This window comes from Alexandromys fortis, unplaced genomic scaffold (assembly GCF_014885135.2).
Source record: "Alexandromys fortis isolate MF-2015 unplaced genomic scaffold, M_Fortis_MF-2015_v1.1 scaffold_161, whole genome shotgun sequence".
Classification (NCBI taxonomy): Eukaryota; Metazoa; Chordata; class Mammalia; order Rodentia; family Cricetidae; genus Alexandromys; species Alexandromys fortis.
Window position 1 is genome coordinate 1,846,467 of NW_026068073.1, and position 18,021 is coordinate 1,864,487.

General features: G+C 53.3%; 1 protein-coding gene across 2 annotated transcripts in view; it reads right to left on the bottom strand.

The window, feature by feature from the left end:
* The window catches only part of Lrrc4b (leucine rich repeat containing 4B), a 35,241-nt gene that overhangs the window by 15,860 nt on the left and 1,360 nt on the right, over positions 1 to 18,021 (bottom strand). The window contains exons 1-2 of one of the 2 annotated variants that reach the window (XM_050121456.1): positions 2,748 to 7,353; positions 531 to 868 (exon numbers count right to left, since the gene is read on the bottom strand). In XM_050121456.1, the coding sequence (XP_049977413.1) occupies positions 531 to 833 (303 nt within the window). In that variant the 5' untranslated portion in view covers positions 834 to 868; positions 2,748 to 7,353. Of the gene's footprint in view, positions 1 to 530; positions 869 to 2,747; positions 7,354 to 18,021 lie in introns of those variants that run through there. The other variant, XM_050121455.1, reaches the window with a different exon arrangement.

Below are 18,021 nucleotides of genomic sequence, written 5' to 3' on the forward strand. Positions count from 1 at the left end.
ATCCTGCAGCACTCAGGACAGCTCCACCTCAACCCGAGGTGGGAGGCAGCTCCCAACAGCCGGCTTGGTTACCAGCACGGCACCAGCCCCACCGCAAGGGGCAGGCTGTGCACCAAACAAAGACAGCTAAAGTCACTTCAAGCCCCTACTAACTACTATGTCAGTGCCAGCCTCGGCCCCATGGTCCCCATCATTCAATCAGCTAGCTCCCCAGGCCCCACTTTCTAGATAAGGCACTGAGGCTTGCTGGGAGTGCCCGTCTCAGGCCAAAAACTGCGAGGGTGAGGTGGTAGGACCTCTCCTGGCCACCTCAAGGCACCCTGTCCTGTGGAGTGAGGGCGTGGCAGGCACCCCAGGAAGATGCACACAGCCTGCGTGGAAGTACATCGCAAAGGTGGGCCGGGCGGCGACGCGAGGAGCTGGTGCGCTGGCGCCAGGAACTCCAGGTTGAGAGGGATCGAGAGGGAGGCAGAGGCTTATGCCTTTTGTACTCTGACCCACGGTCCAAACAGCGATGAAGGCGGACTCACCTGGATGCTGTTCTCTTGCAGGTTCAGGTAGCGGGTGTTGACAGGGATGCTGGCAGGCACCTCCGCCAGCTCCCTCCGTGTGCAGATCACCCTGCTGGCCTGGTTGCTGCAGGAGCAGGCTGCCGGGCAGGAGGTGGCTGGTGGGGACCCTCCTCCAGCAGCTGCGGTCAAGGCCACACCGCCCCCACCGGCTCCCAGGGGTGGGGAAAAGAGCCACAGGAGCAGGAGAGCCCCGTGGGGCCAGGACATCCTACCAGGCGGCAGCAGGGGACACAGGGAACCACGGGTGTGGGCTTGCGCCATTCTCAATGTTCATACCTCGAGGGCACGCTGGGGGGCTGTGGGAGGAGAGAAGATGTTGGCCATTAAGTGTCAGGGACTCAGGTTGCTCGAAACTCTGCCAGAAGCCCCACCCTTGCCCAGAGCCAAAGATACAGGGACCTGGTCTGTCTGTGCTGGGCCCATCTTCTCCTGGGCCATTCTGCAGAAAGAATAACTGAGGCCGACAGAGAACATGTGCACCCAAGGTCACTTGGTCAGTTAATGGCAAAGTCAGCTAGATTGAAACTTAGATGTTGCCAAGCCTGGGGGTGCAGGGCTGCTTTCTCAGGGGCTCAGGAGGCGAGGCAGAAACACCGAAAGTTCCAGACTAGCCTGAGCTAGAGAGTACATCTAAGGCCAGCCTGGGCACCACTGTGAGACCTTGTTCAAACCAAAAAGATGACATGTGGCTGAATGGAAGAGCACATTCCCAGTGTCCAAGCCCTTGGCCATCCCCAAAGCTGACGGACTCCCATCACACCCAGGCACACCCCTGGGAGGCAGCCTCCCACCTCTCTGCCCCTCTCCTAATGTCTCCTCCCAGGTGTGACAGCACCAGTCCCAGAGCCCAGTGCTGGATTCCCTCCTTCCCATCCTGGACCATCCGTCACTCCTCTCGGTCCCTGTCCTGTCCTAGACTTAGAGAGAGGTCAGGAGGCGGCTGGGTTCTGGGAGGAGGTGGACCCCGTGGCAGCACAGTTGGAGACCACGGGCAGTCTTAAGATTGCAGGTGCTCCGAGGGAACAGCCTATGGCGGGATCTGTGCCAGCAACTGTCGCAGGATGGAGGCCGAGGGAGCTGACCGAGTGGGAAGGGGCAGTAGGGACCTCCATGTGTGTCAGTTGTCGCTGCCCCCATCCAGCCGGTCCCCTGCTTCCCTAGCCTCGGGGGGGGGGGGGGAAGGAGGCAGGCCAACCAAATGGCGCGCAGGAAGGAGGGTACCTGCAGCCAGCACAGCAGGCGCCCTTTCAATGCATCAGCCACTGCTGCCTGTGGAAGGCGGAAGCTGCTAGGTTGTGTGCCAGGCCATCTCAAGGCCCACTGGGTGGCAGAGAGGGGTTTGCCTCTGCCTTCCAATGTCCCCCTCCACACAGTGTCCCCGAGTGCTCACACACATAGTCCCGTGGGACTGGAAGGGGGTCCCCATAAACACGATACCCACCCACTCACACAAACAGCAGGGACAGACACACCCTCGCACATGGCCTCTCCAATCCATGGACACAGGGCTGCCCCCCTCACGCAGGTGTGCATGAGCACGCGCACGCGCGCGCACACACACACATACACATTCCTGCAGCCTCCAAGATTTTAACCCAGATAGAAATGTGTGTGCCGCTGTGTGTTTGAGCAAGTGTGTGAGGGCAGGAAATGGAGACAGAGAGACAACGAGAGAGAGAGACAGACAAAAAGACAGGCAAAAACCGGGACAGAGATAGGCAGAGAGAGACCATGACAGAGATCGTGACAGAGACCATGACAGAGAGCTGAAACAGAATTAGACAAAAAGAGAGACCGATGGAGAGATGGACAGAGAGACTAAACTGAGATAGCCCGGTACAGACACAGGGCCCCCCTGCCTCAGGGCCCGTCACCAGGCCCTGCCTGCACTGGCCTGTCTCAGCAGGGGCTGTGGGGTCTTTGTTCCCACACGTGTGGTCAGTGAGCTTTCTCCTCAGTCCACCCCCGGTCTACTGTCCCCACTTCCTGAGACTCTGCTAGGACCAGCCCCTACCCTCTAAACCTAGGAGCTGCCGTGGTGCTCACTGAGCCCACCATCCCCCAGGCCAGCACCCGGGTCTCCTCCCCCACCGAGACTTATGCAGCAGCACCCCCCCCCCCCACCTCCTTGCCCTTGTCTTCCTGCTCCTAGAGCAAACACTGAGGGACACTCACCCTGGTGGCTTGGCTTCCGACGGCCTTCTCTCTGTGCCCCAGGCCCCCCCTCCGCATGTCTGCAGTTACCCCGAGGCCACCCCAGCTTCCTATTGCTTCCCGTTGAGCTTGTGCTGGGGGGGGCGCAGGGGCTTTTTGGGTCTCCCTGCACCCCCCCCTCGTCTGTCGCCCTTCCCACCCTCTAGGGGAGCCTGGCCTTCTTCTCTTGACCACCACACTAGCAAGCCCTTGCCTCCTCCGGTCCTGTACCCCCCACCTAGTCCACCCCCCACACCAGCTTCCTTTCTCTCCACTCGCAGACCCAACCTCGGCCCCTCTCCCCAGCTCCCCAACTCTGTCTTGCCTCCCTGAGGACCACCAGACCCCTTGTCTGTCTATCCTCCTCCTCCACTGCCCCGTCACCCTGTCATTGTGGGGAGCCTGGCTCGGTCAGGTTCCTACAGTCTGTCTGTCCTGTCCCTCTCCCAGCTCTGCTTCTCTCCCTTTCTCTGCGATTACGATTTCTAGTCACACGGCAGTGCAGAGCCCAGCTCGCTCCCTCCCCGCCCCCTCCCTCCTTCTTTCTCTCCTTCCAGCGGGGAGGGCGCTCCCTCCCTCTCTCTTTCCCTCCACCCTCACTCAACTCCCCCCTCCCGGCTAGCTCAGCCGGGGGTGGCCTCCCCCTCCCCCGCTAATCAAAGGCTCCGTTATCTAATTAACCCGTTGGTTCTGGGCAGTCAGGGAAGGTCGGGGGAAGCGGGGGAGGAAGGTTGGCGGCTGTGCTGCCAGGGGAGAGGGCTTTGGACTGTGCCAAGCTAGAGCCTCGTGGCACACACACACACACAGCAGCCTCAGCTGCAGAACCAGGCTGGGCCACATGGACTCCATGCCACTGGACCAAGATGTCCCTCCTGCATCCTCAGGGTCCATCCTGGGTCTAGGCACCCATGCGTCTGCTGTAGGACCCCCACTTCCTCATACAGTCACTGATTTGACCCCGTTTCAATATATTACCCAATCGATGCCAGTCAACTTAGGCCCATATTACCATCACCCTGTCTTTCACTTGGGGCCAGCACTCATTCTTCCCACAAAGAAAGCTACCCCTGGTGCTCCTCTCTACCCCACATCATCTCCAGCCTGACAGCCACCTCCCAGTGCCCTCTGCAGAACAGGCTGGGAAGCTACTGCTTATCCACTTCATGTCTCTCTCTTCTATCCATTCTTCCTTCCCCTCTCCACACTACATTCATCTACCCAGCCACGTACCACCCACCCACCAACTCCCTCATCTGTGGATCCATCCATCCAATCCACACACCCACACTCTACTCATCTGTCCATCATTCCATCCACTCTCCATATATCTATCCTTCCACCTGTCTGTTCCTCCCTCTTCGTCCATCCATCATCCATCCGTATTCATCATCTCTATAACCATCCATCCCTTTAGCTATCTCTCCATTCTTATCCATTTATTTGTTCATCCATGCATTTATATCTCTCTAACCATCCCTATATTCATGTATTCATCTATTTCACATCATCCATCCATCCATCCGTCTGTCCATCCGTCCACCCATCCATCCCTTTGTTTCTGCCTGTCTATTGCCCCTCCATTTCCCCACCCTCTATCCTAAACCTGTTTCTGAAGCCCACACTATGTGCCAGGCACCGAATCAGATGCCAACAAATGTTTATGCATGGGTACAAGGCTCAGCAAGTGGAAGAAGGGGCTCTGGGTTGTATCCCCGAATCTGCCTTTTCTTCCATCTGGCCTCAGTTTCCAAGTTCTGGTGTCCTCCACTGTGAGGATGCTAATACAGATGACCTCCCGGAGTGGCTGGAGGTGGAAAGAGTACTGAACATAGGCGCTCCTGTCTCCACACTAGAGAGCTCACGCGCAGCTAGCTCCTGAGCTGACCACCACCTCGATCTTCCTGGACTTCTGTTGTCCTCCACACTGTGTCTGGCTCCACAGGTGGCCAGAGGGATCCTGTCAACACAGCAGCCAGATCCCACCCTGTGCTGCTTAGGGCTCTCAAACAGACAAAGGTGAAGCACTCACTCCTCAGTCTGCCTCTGCTCTGACCTCGCTAGGAGGGCTGAGCACCAGCCTGGGGGTCAGGGGCAGCTCTGTGGCTGCTCTTCCCTCTGCCTGCACCCTCTGCGATGTCGCATTCTCAGCAACAATGCCCAGTACCTTTTCTTCCTCCCTCTGTAAGCTGCCACCTGACCTCTCGACCACACCTACTGGAAAACACATTCACTGGCGGCCACATCTGCTTTGGTCTCTGGTTTTGAGACCTGTGATGGAGCCTGGTACGCTCAGCAAGTGCCAGGTGGGAGAAGGGATGGACACTTTGCTGTGGACATTCGGCTGTGCACACTTTCTGGGTTAAATCTCTGCTTCTTATCACAGACACACCTGCCAAGCAGTCCAGGTACACTGTAAGATTGTCAGACACACCAGCCTGGGACTTCCTCCCACCTGAGGTCTTCACCTGTCCGCAGGAGGTCACTGCCTTTGGCTTAACACCTGTGTCCCATGTCTCCTTCCTTCCCTCCCTGCCACAGTGCCACCTGGTTTGCTAGATCCCAATACATTTCTGTGCGATTATTATTCTCCAAACAACTTGTAACAGGGGAGTCTCGTCCTTGCTCGGAACCAGAACCTGCCCATGGAGCTCCTTGCTGACCAAACTAGAGCAGCTGGAGCACAGGCTAGCTGCTTTTTCTGAGTGTGCACCTGAGCTAGGTCCAGGCACAGGCTCACCGCACACAGCAGCACCCCCAGGGTACATTACCAGCACAGACACCACACCCTTCTGCAGTGTTTCTTGAGGAAAAAGCTGTTCTCTGGGCAGCAGCCCTCTCAGAACTGCTGGCATCCCCATTTCATAAACAGAGAAACTGAGGCCCGGATGGGTCTATGATGTGGGAGTGTCATATCAATCTGTTGATTTCATTGGCTGAGCAATAAAGAAACTGCTTGGCCCTGATAGGTTAAAAGATAGATGGGAGGAAGAAACAGAATAGAATTCTGGGCGGAAGAGGAAGTGAGGTCAGACTCTGCTCTGCTCCCGGACAGACCCGACAGCTCTGCGCTCTGGAGCAGAGACGCCATGCTCAGCTCTCCCGGGTAGACGTGATAGCTCTGCTCTCTGAGGCACACGCGATGAAGATGGACATAGGCTAGAATCTTCCCGGTAAGCGCACCTTGGGGTGCTTACACACATTATTAGAAATGGGCTAGTCCAGGTGCGAGAATTAGCCTGTAAGGGCTAGAGTTCATGGGCCAAGCAGTTCTTAAATGAACACAGTTTGTGTGTTGTTATTTCAGGCATGAGCTAGCCAAGCGGCCGGGGTGTTGGGGACGCAGCCCCGCCGCTCCTTATTTCAACAGATGGCGCCCAACGTGGGGCCAACTGAATCCACAAAAAGCCTGAGAAAGCTTGGGAAAGTATGGAGTGAAGCATGTTTTCTTGGTAGCAGAAATTTCTTGGGTCTGCTCTGCTTGTTACAAGCAAGCAAGCGCTCTCATCTAAGAGAGGCTTCCTGACTCAGCTTCAGCTGCAAAACCCTGCAGCTCATTAAGAGGTCCTGCCACGAAACACTTAAAGGCGTTGGTGAAAAGCTGAACGCATGCTTTTCGGTTTTCAGCCGTAGCAGGAAAAAAGTTGTGCTGTTTTAAAATGCCGGCTTTCTGGGCTGTCCTGCCAGGGCAAACTGACTGTTTGAGGCAGGAGGGCCGGCTACAGAGAGAGGACTTGAGTGTTGTCTGTTGTAGCTCGCTGGCTGGCAGGGACCTTGAAACACCATAGAGTTGTGGCAGTAAACATGGCTACAACCAGTACCTCAGCCATGAGGCTGGAAAGCTAAGGAATGGACTGGATCTACCTGGAAAAGCCACGGCTTTAATCCTACTCATATTGCTCAGTAATTTAAAGGCTCGTGTGGTCAGAAAAAGAGAGATATACAGTAAAGAGATTCAAAGATAAAGAAAATGTTTAAATGATTTATAGTGTGTTAAAAAATATATGCAAGCTAAAAGTTAAAATTCTTAAAGTAAAAAAAAAAGTAAGAAAAAGAGAAGTTGTGTGTGGTAGTACACGCCTTTAATCCCAACGCTTGGGAGGCAGAGGGAGGTTGACCTCTGTGACTTCAAGGTGTGGTAGCACACGCCTTTAATCCCAGTGCCTAGAAGGCAGAGACAAACAGATCTCTGTGAGTTCAAGGTGTAGTAGCATACACCTTTAATCCCAATGCCTAGGAGGCAGAGACAGGCGGATCTCTGAGAGTTCAAGGAGAGCCTGGTCTACAGAGTTATTCCAGGACAAAGATACAGAGAATATAAAATAAAAGTAAAAATAAACGAAATAGAGGTTAAAATAAAGCTGTACAAAGATGGAAAATACACAGAGAATCTTGATACTGTATGCTATTATGCTCTCTTTGAATTGTTTGAATGCTGAGGAAGGACCAACAGCTGCCAAAAGATATTTGTTTATAAATGCTGCTGAACTAATCCAATGTAGAGATTTTAATGCCTTGACTTTGAAATTTGGATCTAAGGACATGATACTTTAAAGGAGTTTCCTATTTTGTTTTCACAGAGGATGAGACCCTGTTCATTTCTTCTATTCCGATATGGTATGATGGACCACGCCCTCCTGAATGGTTACTGTAAACATCTTCAGGAAATTGCTTCGCTCAACTGCCAACTGAAATGAAACTAGCACATAGGTTATACCATGAAAGACCTAATTAACGACGCCCCCATTCAGCAGGAAGCAGTTTGGAGAGAAAAAACTGCGCCCATGTTCCCAAATATGGTTTATAAATGTTCTTTTACATTTAAAGGGGGAGATGATATAGGTATGAATAATTTACATTGATATGGATTTTGCTTTAGTGATTTAAATTTAAGGTTAATTTTGTAATGTATATAGGTTGTTAATGAATAATCATTAATAATAGTTAAGTTTGTAGTTATGTTAGTTAAGATTTTCTAGATATGCATAGATATATATTTAGATAGGCATTCTTCATATTTTTCAAAGATTATAGAATATGGCATTTTAAATGTTTTAACAACTTAGGACTTTTCATGACAATGAGACACTCTGCTCCTGGCAGCACCAATCTACTTCAAGAAGAAGATGGGCATCGAAGAGGAACCTTATGGAGTTTGATAGCCATTTGGGCAAGAAACTGCTCTTGCCTGGACTATTGCATAAACTGGACACAGAGAACCCGCAGAGAGAGGACTACTGAACTTGCCTAAAGGTGAGATGATCTTTTGGGGTTCCTGATTCATGAAAGAGTCTGCAAGACATTCTTCAGGACAAGCAGATAGTGACTGCCTTTGAAATTTCCTGTTTTGTGGAAATGTCTGCTGGAAACTATGGGCCTGTAGGCCGAAGATGGATGCCCCAACGGTACAGAGGAACTTTGGGTGACTGTCCAGGCAGCGAGATGTCTCTGTCATTTCTAGAGTTTGAGTTTGCTTATTTCTTATTTGCTTAGGTAATATTGTATCTTTCTGGACTGTTTGATGGAGTTAAGAATAGTTAGTTATAGTTATAGTTTTCCTTAGTTATGATATAGATTATTGTAATTTTTACTTGATAACTGTTTTGTTATATGTAATTTTGCTATGTTAAGTTAAAGCCTTCCTTTTTTGTTTAAACAGAAAAAGGGGAAGTGATGTGGGAGTATCATATCAATCTGTTGATTTCATTGGCTGAGCAATAAAGAAACTGCTTGGCCCTGATAGGTTAAAAGATAGATGGGAGGAAGAAACAGAATAGAATTCTGGGCGGAAGAGGAAGTGAGGTCAGACTCTGCTCTGCTCCCGGACAGACCCGACAGCTCTGCGCTCTGGAGCAGAGAAGCCATGCTCAGCTCTCCCGGGTAGACGTGATAGCTCTGCTCTCTGAGGCACACGCGATGAAGATGGACATAGGCTAGAATCTTCCAGGTAAGCGCACCTTGGGGTGCTTACACACATTATTAGAAATGGGCTAGTCCAGGAGCGAAAAATAAACAAAAAAGGCTAGAGTTCATGGGCCAAGCAGTTCTTAAATGAACACAGTTTGTGTGTTGTTATTTCGGGCATGAGCTAGCCAAGCGGCCGGGGTGTTGGGGACGCAGCCCCGCCGCTCCTTATTTCAACAGGTCTGGACACTGGCTCAACGTCGACTGTAGAGTTGAAAAAGAAGCTAGGCATAGAGGCACAGGCTTGTTATCCTAGCTCTGCAGAGGCTGAGTAGGAGAATGGCAAGTTCAAGGCCAGCCTGGGCAACTTAATGAGATTCTGTCTTTAAAGGGAAAAAAAAGAAGGCTGGGGCATAGCTCAGCAGTAAAGCACCCGTCTAGAATACACCAGCGATGGGCTGGGGGTGTGGCTCAGTGGTAGAGCTCCTGCCTAGTCTGCAAAAAGTCCAAGGTTCCATTTCAAGTACTGCCAATGCGTGTGCCCGTGCACACACACGCACGCACACACGCGCGCGCGTGCACACACACACACACACGCACACACATATATATCTGGGATGAAAGTTCCATGAGTAACTTGCTTGTTGAGTTCAATCACCAGAAGCCATGTTAAGAAGTTAGACTTGGTCACCCCAGGACTGAGAGGGTGGAGCCAGGATCCTTGCCCTTGCAGTCAGCCAGTCTAGCCAAATGGCTGAGCTCTGGGCCAGTGAAAGACCTTACTTTAAAACAAGGTGCATGGGGTTGATGAGGTGGCTTAGTGGGTAAAGCTGCCTGCAGCCTGCCTGGGGATCTGAGCTTGATGGAGGGGGACAGACTTCCGCAAGCTGTCCTCTGACCGCATGTTCACACGCACACAATGACAAAAAAATGCTTAAAAAAAGGAAAACCAGGGGCTGGAGGGATGGCTCAGTGGTTAAGAGCATTGCCTGCTCTTCCAGAGGTCCTGAGTTCAATTCCCGGCGGCCGCATGGTGGCTCACAACCATCTGTGGTGAGTTCTGGTGCCCTCTTCTGGCCTTACACACAGACAGAATATTGTATCCATGATGAATAAATAAATAGATATTTAAAAAAAAAGGAAAACCAAAAACCAAACCTAAACTATAAAAAACTAAATCTGCAGTGCAGATCTGAGGAACACCGAGGCTGACCTCTGGCTTTCACACGTGTCTCTCTTTCTGTCTCTCTGTCTCTCTCTGTCTCTCTCTCTCTCTCTCTCACACACACACACACACACACACACACACACACACACACACACACGGCATCCAGGTTGTCCCAGAGACCACCTACTTGGCTGGGCTGGCTTACTGACAAGCCTATGGATCCTCGGGGAGTCATTGGACTCCAGAGACCACAGTGGCAAGTCCCCCAGAGGTCACTGGGGTGTAAGCCAGCCAAGGAGTCCACCAGTTGCCAGCTACAGCCCTCTCCATCCTTTTTAGTCCCGGGGTGCCCAGCACAGCCCATGGGGGTCAGCCGTGGTCCCACTTACAGATCTCAGAGGGTCTGAGACACTGGCTACGGCCAGGCAGGACTGTGACTAGGGACCATGCCCTGGCCAGGCCTTGAATGGGCAGATCCTGAGGAACAGAGAAGTCAGACAGCTGAGCAGGATGGAGTGGGGCCGAGGACAGAGACTAGAGATTCCTAGAGTCAGGTGCTCAAACAAGGTGCTAAGCCCTCATCGACACCGCTGCAGCCCAGCCCAGCTCAGGGACATGTCTTGGGCACAGTGCCTGAGAGGATTCAGGCAGATGGCAGATCGGAACTCAGGGGCCCAGGAGAGGCGGGGTGAGGAGAAAAGGGAGGCAGGAAGCACCTGTCGGCCACACTCCGGTGCCTGAGTCAGGTGAAGACAGAGGAAACTGCTGTATGGTAGCGAGAGGGGTGGAGCCATAGCTAAAGGACAGGCGGGGGGGGGGGGGGGGGGGGGGGGGGGGGGGGGGGGGGGGGGGGGGGGGGGGGGGGGGGGGGGGGGCGGCACAGCCGGGACAGCGGAACATGTCTTCCTAGACAGCAGTCATAAGCAAGGCTCTGGGAGGGGCAGAGGCATGGGCTCAGGGAGGAAGGAAATAAACGCAGACCTGTCCCTCTCAGCCACTGCATGTCCCCGTCCCCAGGGCTCTCCACACAGCCCTGAGCATTGGTGCTGGGAGCCCAGGGCCCCTCAGGTGTCCCCAGCACAACTAGTGTCCCCAGCACACAGTGATGGCTGGTCTGCAGCAGGAGCTGTCTTCCCCTCAGATAGCCATGGCAGTGGGCCTGGCTTTGCCCTGCCTTCTCCCAGCCTTGGGCTATGATCTGCCCCAACTCTGCTGTCTGTTCTGGTGACATGTCACCAAGCCTCTATATGTAGCAATTTCCTGGTCTCTCATCTGTCTGATTCCTATGAGAAGGTGACAGGGAGCAGATCCCTGACCTCTCCTCTCATGCTGGCATCTGGGTTCACACCACTGAGCACACAGGGCAGAGGTACACCACACTGACTCACACGAAAGTATGAGCCAGTGGGGTCAAGAGTGTGCAGGAGTCTCCTTCAGTCAGGTAGGGCTGTCCCAGCAGAAGCCTGGAGACCCAGGGCACAAGCCAGGAGGCGGTGACGGAAGGATGGCATGTCAGGTGGAAGGACCCAGGCGTGCAGAGGGACATGGTGTGTGCGTGTTGTTCACACACTACTCTCTGGTCCGTGGAGCCCAGCTTGGGTGCAGAGGTAATGAAGGAGGTGGGGTGCTGGCTTCCTTCATCCCAAGCAGGCTACTGGGAACCGTTACAGGAAGGGACAGGTAACTGAGCCCTGGGGGACATTTCTTCTGCCTAGAAGTCAGAGCTGAGGCAAGGGGAAGAGGGGGCTGTGTCTAGAGCTGAGGTGACGGGGGGGGGGGGGGGGGGGGGGGGGGAAGGACGAAAAGACAGTAAACAAGCAAAACCAGCAGAACCAAGAGGCAGAAGAGGCGAGGAATGGGAGAACCATCAGGGAGATGCACAGGGCACGCGCAAGGGTAGACACAACCCTAGATCCAGCCTTTGCTGCGCTGGGCAGTTGGGACACACAGCCCAGCAGGGGCAAGAGACTCAGAAAAGGAAGATGAAGCCTGAGTTTGTTGGTTCAAACCTGACCTTAGCACTCAGGGGGTGGAGGCAGGAGGATTTCTCTGAGTTCCAGGCCAATCTTGGTTGTATAGCAAGATCCTGTCTCAACCCTTTGTAAATAAGAAACAACAAACAAACAGGCTGGGGGTGTGGCTCGGTTGGAGGGCGCTTACCTAGCGGTCAGGAGTCAGTCTGTTCTGTCTGAATAAACCACACAGGGAGGCTTGGCACACGCCTCTTGCCCTAGCTTGAGGGTCAGGAGTTCAAGGTCATTCTCAGTTCTGTGGGTAAAGCCAGTGTGGATTGCTTGAGACCCTGCTTCAAAATAATGACAAAAAGAAAAAAACGTGGCAAGCTCTTGCCCTGTGCCGTCATCAATCTGGCCTTGCTGTCCCTCCCTCACTGCCTCTCCTGGGCACGAATGAACAGTCCCCTGTGACAGAGAGCTGGAGGTTAGTGATGGGGACTCAGCAGCAAGGCAGGGACCTACCACTATAAAAATCCTATCACAGCACTGTCCCACAGAGTTCTGGGGTAACAGAAATGCCCCAGCTCCATGATGGAACTCAGGGGCCACCAACCACAGCTGGCCACTGTGACTACAGGCTGAGCTTCAGTTTGAAATTCTCCTGCCTCAGCCTTCTGTGTGCCATGATGATGGGCATATGCTACCACACCCAGCCTGAGTTTGTCATCCAGCTGAGGAGGATTTAAATGTCAGTGGCCACATGTGGTAGCAGGAAAGACGGCTTGGTGTGGCCGACCATGGCGGAAGCCATCTCTATTTTAATTCCCATAGCATGGTGGGACATGGTCTCCTGTAGGGCTCTTAGGGGGGAGATCTCGTCCTACCCGAAGCCCATGCAGCAGAGCCACAAAAGCTCAGTTTGCTGTCATTCTGAAGCCTGGTGGTGTGGCCAATATGTATGTGGACACCCACACACAAGCGGGTCAATCTGTATGAGGACACCCCCACACAATCAAGACTTCCAGACCCCTCTTCCTTTGATAGAGAGGAAATGATTACACCTGAAGCTTGGCAGGAAAGGCCACTGAAAGCATGGTTATTGCCGAGGCCTGAGCAGGAGGCCTGAACAGTCTCTTGAGAAGGCTCCTGGGCCTGTTTCTGGGCTATGCGCTCGTATTTTCTGTGGAGTGCTGTGCCTAGCAGCTTGCTGGGCTGCTCCGTATCCTGTCCTCAACGTTTGTCAGTCAGGGGCAAGAGGACTGCCGGGTTTGAGTCAAACTTGTCTCAAAGAGAAGGACAGACCAGAGACAGCAGTGACAGTCAGGAAAATCCTAAAGTCATGAGAGCCACAGCAGACTTTTCTAGACACACATGAGTATCCTAACTGCCTGGGGCTCCTCCATGCAGGCTCCAAGGATGAGGGTTCTGTGTTTCCTAAAATGGCAGCCAGAGGCCATCAGTATCCCACACCCCCTACTATCCACGCCTGTGAGAGGAAGAATGAAGCCCCCACCCCCTGTCCAGGGCAATGGGAGACTGTGGCTCAGTGTAGGCTGTGTTTGAACTTAACCTGACACCATATGTCCTTGGAAAGGGGTGGACCAAGGCCTTACCTGTTCACAGGAGACATCCTATTTCTTTAGTGGCCTCCTGATAAGACCTGTTTGTAAGTAAACACCTTCCTCCATCTCTCAGACTGTGTCCTAGGAGGGAGAGGGGGTGTGTAGGAGCCTGATGGAGCCCCGACTTAGTGACCCCTCCCTGACAGTCTATAAAGATGACACTGTTTGGTGGACATTCAAGACGACAGGTGCAGTGCAGGCCCTCGATGATGGTGGCTTCATTCAAATGTACCGTTCATATCTATTTCTTTATTTAGGTCTTACTACGTGACCCAGGCTGACCTCAAGCTCATGGCAATCTCCCTGCCTTAGACTCTTGGAAAAGTGAAGACTCTCGCTGGGGAGAAAGACAGCTTCCCTCATTCCACGACTCGGCCCTTGGCCCGTAGGTAATTCCATTATTTCCGAATGAGCAGAACTCCATTTGTTGGAGAGTAGATTCCCTGGAACACAGTCCGGGTCTCCTTCCTACAAGAGACCCCCAACACACAGACTGTCAAAGCTCAAACCTCCACCACCGCAATCAGCCCGAGCATCCAGCCCTCTCGGGGTTTATGGGCATGAGCAAGCAAGAGAGAAAGCCCCGAGTTATGGGACCTTCCTGCTGCTATTTTAAGCATTGAGGATTGGGGCTGGTGAGGTGGCCTAGCAGGCTTAGCCATACCTGAGGAACTGAGCTCCAAAGGAAAGAAAAGACACACACCAGCTGTCTTCTGACCTCTGCATGCACAATCCCAATAGCTAAATACATATAATAGCTAAATATAATAAAGTATTAAGGGGGCTGGAGACATGGGCTCGGTGGTTAAGAGTAATTGCTGCTTTTGAAATGGACCCAGGTTCAGTTCCCAGCACCCCCATGGCAGCTGCCAACCATCTGTCAATCAGTCCTGAGATCTAATGTCCTTTTCTGACTCCTTAGGCACCAGATAGGAATGTGGTATGTACATGCAGACAAAACATACACATGTGACTCTTAAAAAAGTATTAAGCACTAAGAATTGACCTCAGGGCTTCTTGCCTATAGGCAAGCATTTTACCACTAAGCCACACCCCCAGCTTCACTCACTGGTAGATTCTAGACAGGTATTCCACTGTTGAGTCATGCCCCCACTGGGAGATTCTAGGTAGATGCTCTTACCACTGAGCCACACCCCAGTCCCTCACTCGGGGACTCTAGGCAGGAGATCTACCACTGAGCCACACCCCGCCCCATACTGGGGGTTCTAGGCAGGGGCTCTACCATGAAGCCACACCCCAGCCCCTCACTGGGGGATTCTAGGCAGGGGCTCTACCATGAAGCCATACCCTGCCCCTCACTGGGGGATTCTAGGCAGGGGCTCTACCATGAAGCCATACCCTGCCCCTCACTGGGGGATTCTAGGCAGGGGCTCTACCATGAAGCCATGCCCTGCCCCTCACTGGGGGATTCTAGGCAGGGGCTCTACCATGAAGCCATGCCCTCAGAACACTCTAGGTACTTGTTTTACCACTGAGCTATGCCCCAGTCCTCTTTTTAATTTTTTCTGGATTAATTTTTACTATTTTGTTTTGCCCACATGTATGTCTGTGTACTACACTCATGCTTGGTGCCCAAGGAGGTGGTAAGCCTCAATGTGAGTGCTGGGAATCAAATCTAGGTCCTTTGCAAACACAAGACATGCTCTTAACCACTGAACCAGCTCTCCAGCTCAAAGAAGGGGATATATTTGTTTTGTTTTTGTTTTAGTTTTGGAGACTGAATTTCTCTTATGCAGTCAGGCTGTCCTCAAACTCAGAGATCTGCCTCTGGGATTAAAGACTGCACGGTCCATTCAGCCCCTCCCCTTTTTTGTTATCTTGAGACAGGGTTTTGCTAAGTGGTCTAGACTAGCTTTGAATTTGTCATCTTCCCCCCTCAGCCTCCCAAGTGGCTGAGATGACCGGTCAGTGCCACCAGGCCAGGGTCAGATTCTTAATGTCTTTTTAGAAGTCCAAATGTCCACGACTTTCCCAACTCTGGGCCTCCGATCTGCTGTGTAAAGCAGTGGTTGCAGCTGACATGGCAGTATGCAGGGTAGGGGAGGCCACTGGGAGAAGGCACCTCGTATGTATGGGCTCCAGTTTCTCCTGTCAGACTTGACGTGATGGCAGTGTCTCCCTTCTAGGGTTACTACAAGAAGTGGAGGGAATCCCCATGAATCTTGGCACAGGGCTGGCTCTGGAGGCGCCCCCGAATGCTGCTATGACTACACCAGGCTCATGTCCTAGCCAGGCAAGAGCAGGCCAGCTTCCTTCTGCTCCTCCCCCAGCGCCCCCATGGAGCTTCCCACTTTCCCCACAGAGTCTAGACAAGAACTCCCTCTGGGACTAAGCTCACAAAGCTAGGACCTTGCTGCTGCCCCAGCTCCTCACAGCTCTGGGATGGGTTCCTGCCTGTTCTATACCACAGCCCTCCTTGCCCATCTCTAGGTCTTTGCAGCCCTTTCATCCCCACCTACCATGACAACAGCCTAGTGTGTGTTTCCAGGCAACAAGGGGCATCCTGCCACTGTAGTTAACTCTTTTGCCATCCTCTTGTCTGGCAAAACCACCCTAGCCTCAGGACCAGGAAATGAAGGCAAAAGGCTTCTTCTCAGCAGGGAGGGAGAATCCTGAAGCTTCAACCTAAGCATATGTTCCCTATAGGGCTCCAGAGAGAACATGGGTGAACTAGTACAGGCTGGCCATGGTCACCCCAGCAAAGGGCCCAGCATCTGCCTCCTGACCTAGCGGTGAGACCAAGTGACAGTCTTCCTGTGTCCCCAGAGCTCCTGTTCTCCAATCCCACTCAAAGATACAGCTGTCCTTTGCCCCAGGGAAGCCTCACATGCCACTGGCGTGAGCTGACACAGGGAATGGGGCTGCTGGATGTGCGGCTGGTGCCCTATTGGCAGTCAGTGGAGGGAGGGGGATCATAAACGACATGGTAGCCTCTTGCAGGCGCCAGGCAGATCCCAACCTTGGGAACCTGCACGTGGGCTCTTGTCCAGTTAAGGGACTCGACCTGTCCTTGGCACAGGAGGCGGCAGCTTCTTTCCCTGCCCCAGCACTTCCCTCTCTTGCTCTTTAAGCACCTGTTGTTTGGGGATAGAGTCTCACTACACAGTCCTGCCTAGCTTGTCATAGGTGCACCACCCTCCTGGCCAGGCCCAGGGACAAGTCAGGGACTTGGGAGACCCCGGAAAGGAAGCAGAAATGGGGGCTGGACCTCCCAGTGCTGGCACCAGAAAAGGCTGACAGGTATCCAGGAAGGTGCCAGCCCCTGGAAAGCGCAGATAGATGGAGGCAACTAAAACCTAGCTGAGAAGATGGGGTGGTCACTGAGAAGATGGGGAGACCACTGATGCTGGGGGAGGAGGCCCTGGCTGGAAAGCAGAGTCCAAGCATGAGCCAGGGCATCCACGCAAGAGGCTACACAGAGCGTCCTCTGCAGCAGAGCAGCTTCCACGTGGACTCTGATGTTGCGCCTGTGCTCTGCCTGCCAGCTGTTAGGGGCCTTTGGAGCCTGAGGTCTCACTTCCACTGTCCTCTGGGGTGACAGATCTTGGCAGAGCTCCCTCCTGGCTTCTGGGGTTTTGAGGGGCACCTGCTGCCGGCTCCCTGGCCCTGGTGTCCCTCTAGCAATGACACCCTCCCTTCAATTGCACCCCACGGTGTGGACAGTGGGGCTACTCATCTTTACAGTTGCTGTGGGTGGGGCTTCAGGGCCTCCTTCTCTGTCTCTGAGAGGAGCATGTGCACAGGAGGGCCTCTGCCTTTGTCCTTCCCTCCAGGGCTCTGTGAGCACAGGCTTTCAAGTGTGGGGCCGTCTTTCCTGGTGTGTGTGTGGTGACTGCACACTTTCCTCTGGGCTGATTTGGACTTCTCTCTGCTTCTGGGTGGCAGAATGCTCTCTGGTTCTAGCAGAGGGGTTCATGGGTCTCAGTCTCCCTGAGTCTGTGGTTCTGGGTCTCTGTGCTGGCTCAGTGGGAATCTGTATCCCTTCCCATCTCCCAAATGAATTTTTCCATAAAGGAAATTAAGCCTTTGTGTTGTGTGTGTGCGCGCATGTGTGCATGTGTGTGTGTGTGTGTGTGTGTGAGAGAGAGAGAGAGAGAGAGAGAGAGAGAGAGAGAGAGAGAGAGAGATTCCGTGCAATAAACTCTTGTATGTGTGTCTGTATGGAAGTCATTCCTCACTCTGACTCTGACTCTCCATCTCTGTACTCCCTTTTGAATGTCTCCCAACAGTCTCTTTTTGGTTTCCCTCTTCTGTGTGTATTTGAATAATCAGGTGGCTGAGGACCAGAAGGAATCAGAGAAGGCCCAGGGAGAGGAGGTGGCAGGTGGGAAGGGGAAGAGGGAGCCAAGAAATGCAGCCGTGAGCACGGAATAGATGCTCCAAGGAGAGCAAGGAGGGAGACTCAGCAGGCCAAGGTCTTGGCGGGGAGGAGCCGTGGGGAGGGGTGCTGACCGCTGCCTGGATCGGCTACTACCAGCTGCCACTGTAGCCCAGAGTTCCTGTCTGGCGCTGCGCGGCTGGACTTGGGATGTGAGGCGCATAGCAATGGGTGGTGGTGTGGAGGGAGGCGCGGCAGCAGCTCCCAGCTG